Here is a 5,354-nt window from a genome sequence, read left to right as displayed (position 1 = left end):
TAAGTGAATTTTCCTGATGAAAACTGGTATTGAAAGACCTTTCATCCTCGCTAGTCTAAGTGAATTTTCCTGATGAAGACTGGTATTGAAAGACCTTTCATCCTCGCTAGTTTTACTGACTTTTCCTTATTAAGAATGTTATTGAATGATCTTTCAAACTTGCTAGCTTTTAATGAATTCTCCTGATCAAGAATGTTATTGAATGATCTTTCAAACTTGCTAGCTCTTAGTGAATTCTCCTGATCAAGAATGTTATTGAAAGATCTTTCATCCTTGCTACTCTTACTGAATTTTCCTGATCAAGAATGTTATTGAAAGACCTTTCATCCTTGCTACTTTTAGAACTTTCCTGATCAAGAATGTTATTGATAGACCTTTCATCCTTGCTATCTTTTAGTGAATTTTCCTGATTAAGAATGGTATTGAAAGATCTTTCATCCTTGCTATCTTTTTTATGAATTTTCCTGATCAAGAATGTTATTGATAGACCTTTCATCCTTGCTATCTTTTAGTGAATTTTCCTGATTAAGAATGGTATTGAAAGATCTTTCATCCTTGCTATCTTTTTATGAATTTTCCTGATCAAGAATGTTATTGAAAGACCTTTCATCCTTGCTAGCTGTTAGTGAATTTTCCTGATCAAGGATGTTATTGAAAGACCTTTCATCCTCGCTAGTCTAAGTGAATTTTCCTGATCAAGAATGTTATTGAAAGACCTTTCATCCTTGCTAGCTGTTAGTGAATTTTCTTGATCAAGAATGTTATTGAAAGACCTTTCATCCTTGCTAGCTGTTAGTGAATTTTCCTGATCAAGGATGTTATTGAAAGATCTTTCATCCTTGCTAGCTGTTAGTGAATTTTCCTGATCAAGAATGTTATTGAAAGACCTTTCATCGTTGCTATTCTTAGTGAATTTTCCGGAAGTGTGTTTTCCAAGAGTAAATTATTAAGTGTAAACCACACACATTGTTTTAAAGCCCTCCATTGGCTCAGCGGTAAATCTTCGGTTTTATAACCATAAAATCAGGTTTCGATACTCGTGGTGGAAACAGCCAAAGAACAAATGCTTGTGGTAGTTTCTGGAGTACATCGAAAATTTTAACGTGATATGGTAAATCGCTCGTCAGAGTCAAGAAGAAGGGTTTAACTTCAAGTGCCTATAAGGGTTTAACTTATAATTGCTTCGTTGTATTTATGTCATGGGAAGCAGTGAATTTATTTCGTCATTTTAGGAGAAAGCATAACAAAGATAGTTTTGTAAATTATCCTATCCTATTAATATGTCACTTACTTAGTTGTAAATTATTAGGTCAAAGTTTTAAATTATTTAGTTCAACTGTTGGCATGTAAAACACTAAATAACTAAAGCTTTGCCTGTTCCGTAATATTAAACTAAGATGTCACTTACGTAGTTGTAAATTATTAGGTCAAAGTTTTAAATTATTTAGTTCAACTGTTGGCATGTTAAACACCAAATAACAAAGCTTTGCCTATTCCCTAATATTAAACTAAGATGTCACTTACGTAGTTGTAAATTATTAGGTCAAAGTTTTAAATTATTTAGTTCAACTGTTGGCATGTTAAACACCAAATAACAAAGCTTTGCCTATTCCCTAATATTAAACTAAGAGGAATAATCGTACAGAGTATCACTTCTTATCCAGCTTAACCTATTCTGATTGACTCGGCACATACCACTCAAGACAATAAATGCCGGGCGTGGCCTAGTGAATGGTTAGTTGCACATTTGAAAGTCCAAGGTTCGATCCAGTGATACAACGTTTAAGAAGCTCTGCACTCTGAGCATTTACAATATTATAAAATTGTCAGTTCATCTTCTAGGTAGCAGTTAATGCTGATTGGTTGCCTTCCATCAGGTCAAAGTCCTAAATTAGGGACGACTATGTCTGAACCTAGAGGTTTAGCTGATGCTTCACGCGTGGTAACGTTCGGGTTGGAAAATACTAATAAATACCTAAAGCAATAAAGTACTGAAAAAATAAACAGAGGCATTTTTCTTCACACTTCTTTATATTTATGACGTCGACAAACATACACATTCTGCTTGTTTAATTAATTGAATGTTTGAAACTTTAGCAGAGTGATATTTCCAGGACAAAACATAACAAAACTATCATCCAGACTTTCTTATTTTTGGGACTTAATAAATTTTCATTAGGTTAAGTTGAGATCACTGTCGTTATGTTTCTTTCCCGATCAGTTAAACAACATATCCTTGTAAAACATAAGAAGATAAACCAACGTCACCTGACAGTTTGTTGTAGTGCGAACGACTGTATGTCGGTCAGCTCGTTCGAAATTCGACTTGACCAATTCAAAGTACTTTCCGTCGCTTAGCACCAAGGATTTCAATCGGAGACATTTGACTCGAATGGAGTCGATGGCTTTACTGCTACGATCGCTAAATCTTAAAGTGTCCGGATCCCAGCGGACTTCCAGCCTCTCCAGCTGGTCGCAATTATTGGCAATGCCTTCCATCAGAGAATCAATGTGGATCTTTTGATGGATCTTCTGACAACAACCTTCGGGCATTCCCATGACAAGAATCCTCCAAAAGAATTATAGTTGTTAAGGTGATAAGAATATTAAGTTAAAAACAAACAAACAGTTATTCAGCTAATAATAATTGTCTGATACACATCTTAAGAAAAAAAGTTTGAAGCCTTCGAAAAAATAAATCCCAATCACATCTTAATCGGACCACTAAATTCAGTGATATAATAAATTGTCAAGATCATCAGAAAGTAACTGCATATATACGTTACCCATAGTAAACTGACCAACAACGATTTATAAACATAACAGAAGTAATTTTATATATAGAACATTGGTCTGTCAAGAATCTTATTTGAAAGATTTACTGTTCCAGTCAAACTCCCACCTTGACACTGTCCTCGGAAACATATAGTATGTTCACTACATTAAAAAATTATGCTTGTAAATCGTTACTGGTCAGTTTACTATTGTATTGTACTCACGTATATTAATTATCGAAATATTTTGGAAAATACATGAAAGTGAGGAAGTCTTAGTAAGGTTTTGATATCTTATAACTCTATTAGGCCTTCTATAGGGAATAGTGATATCGAAGAAAGTTTTTAAATTTGTGATATTTATTAAAATTGGTGGATAATCAATAGGCACATTAATTCAGGATTAGATTCCATCGGTGAGCATAGCACAGATAGCCCTTTGTGTATGTTTATTTGTAATTAAGCACAAAGCTACGCAATGGGCTATCTGTGCTCTGCCCAACACGGGTATCGAAACCCGATTTCTAGCGTTGTAAGTCTGAAGACATACCACTGCCATTTGGGAGGTGGGGGGGGGGGCTTTTGTGTAGCATTTTATCATACGAAAGACAATTTTTTAGGCAAAATATCAACTAAAATGCCCGTAGAAATTATTTCGAGTAAAAAAGAGGACTTACTTGATATTTTTCAAAGTTGGAAGAACTGAAATCCAAAACTGTTCCGTCAGATGAGGAATTCCCGATAACATCAGGCCTCTCAAGAAGGTGCCCTGAAGTTTAATAAACCTTAAAAGAGTCTCTTCGGAAATATTTTCATTTCTGTCCAAGTCCAAGGCTACCAGGTTTTTAGTGTTCCCCTTTTCCACGAATTCTTTCAAAACCTGGAATACAAATACTCTGTGGGGTTAACTTTAGCCAAGTTTCTAAGTTCGCCTACGTCACAATTCTATTATCACTTTTCCTTTATAAGCTCTTGATATTATAAGAAAACATCTCAGTCTTGGTAAAAATAAGTTGCAACATTTAACTTTTTTTTTTCCACGTATTAAAGAAGAGATAAATTATCCTTACAAAATTCTCATTCTCAGTATCCCTTCTGTTACGACAGCGGAAGTCACGCGACGCTGGGAGCATGCACCCTGGAGTTTCTCGAAGGATCATGAATTTTCCTGGCAACTCTAGTTTGTTCGAGGCTCGAGAAAAACCAGCGCAATGGCATAAATTCAAGATATAGGCAGATAGGTAATTGAGTCAAGCGAACAGTAGGGACCGTAAGTAAAGTGTGTGAATCACTGTGAGTTATAGCGTGTGTTATAAAGGTTGTTAAGTTTAAAGTGACTGTGGAAATTCTGTGTATTACAAAGTTGTATGGAGAAAGAATAAACTAGTTTTAATTAAGAAAGGACTTGTATCGCTGAAGTTCCTCGGAAAGAATTTATACCGGAAATTAAGGAAATTATCAAACGAGCAGATACGTAACACTTCGTTCTATCACACTTAATTGAATCATAGCTTGTTTACACAACGATAAGAAAAACGGACATTTAGAGCTGTTCTCATTGAACCTGCACAGGATTTGAACTTTAGCTAATAAACCTACACAGGAAATTAACTGTAGCTAATGAATCTACACAGAATCTGAACTGTGGTTAATAAACCTACACAGGATCTGAACTATAATTAATAAACATACACAGGATCTGAACCATAACTAAAGAATCTACACAGAATCTGAACTGTAGCTAATTACGTACTACTCGCAAATTACTCTGAAATATAGCTGACGCTATATTTGAAGTTTGAGTGGTTGATTCTTTGTGTTTGTATCGAATGTCAGAGCCCGACAATCACTTACACATCCATTATTTTTCTGATTTTTTTACAAGTTCTAGACTGATTACTTATATATCACGTTACATCCACCATTAACTGAGAATCACGTATACATCCATTACTTAACCATTGCATCCACACTAACTTCTTTCAGTCAAACTTGTTACTCATAATTACCAAACATTTACCTGTGAATATATATCAGTGGCCTAAGAAGCAGGGGGTGGGGAGAGGATAGGTGAACCCTCCAGATTTAGTTTGTCTCCTACACCTCTGGATAATTATAATGATCTAATTCTTGTAGTACATTATTATAATCTTTATTTTAACACAGTGCCAAAGGTTATTAAAGTGTCCGCCTAAATTTAAAATTCGGTGTTAATATCCATCTACTATTTAAGGTGACTTGTAATAATAAACACCTTCCTTCACGCAGTTGTCGTTGCGTTGCGCCACCTCTTTTCAGCCTAGCTTGGCCGATGACAGACAAGGTCGTTCAACGGTTTTAAATTTCAAAAAATAGCTGATCGTACTTCCTAAACAGAAACGTTAAGCCGATTTAAGGTTTCATTATAAATTTAGCGTTTGGGTTTTTGGCCTTATTGCCTTCCTATCTGTAGTTTTTAGATGTACACAGGTCCATACACAGAATATTTGAAAGGGGGATCCTAACTTGTGAGATCAAATACCAACACATATTGTGCTGTTGCGTCAGCGAGGTCACGTGACTAGTATCACGCCACGTTTT

General features: G+C 35.2%; 1 protein-coding gene across 2 annotated transcripts in view; it reads right to left on the bottom strand.

Annotated features, from left to right (window-relative positions):
• Window positions 1-2,018: 2,018 nt before the first annotated feature.
• The window catches only part of LOC106465071 (F-box/LRR-repeat protein 2-like), a 21,410-nt gene continuing 18,074 nt past the window's right edge, over window positions 2,019-5,354 (bottom strand). For both annotated transcript variants that reach the window (XM_022392879.1, XM_022392881.1), the window contains 2 exons: window positions 3,452-3,654; window positions 2,019-2,569 (listed from right to left, as the gene is read on the bottom strand). In XM_022392879.1, the coding sequence (XP_022248587.1) occupies window positions 2,218-2,569; window positions 3,452-3,654 (555 nt within the window). In that variant the 3' untranslated portion in view covers window positions 2,019-2,217. The remainder of the gene's footprint in view (window positions 2,570-3,451; window positions 3,655-5,354) is intronic.

This window comes from Limulus polyphemus, unplaced genomic scaffold, assembly GCF_000517525.1.
Source record: "Limulus polyphemus unplaced genomic scaffold, Limulus_polyphemus-2.1.2 Scaffold1827, whole genome shotgun sequence".
NCBI classification, from domain to species: domain Eukaryota; kingdom Metazoa; phylum Arthropoda; class Merostomata; order Xiphosura; family Limulidae; genus Limulus; species Limulus polyphemus.
This window is presented reverse-complemented; position numbering and strand designations above follow the sequence as displayed.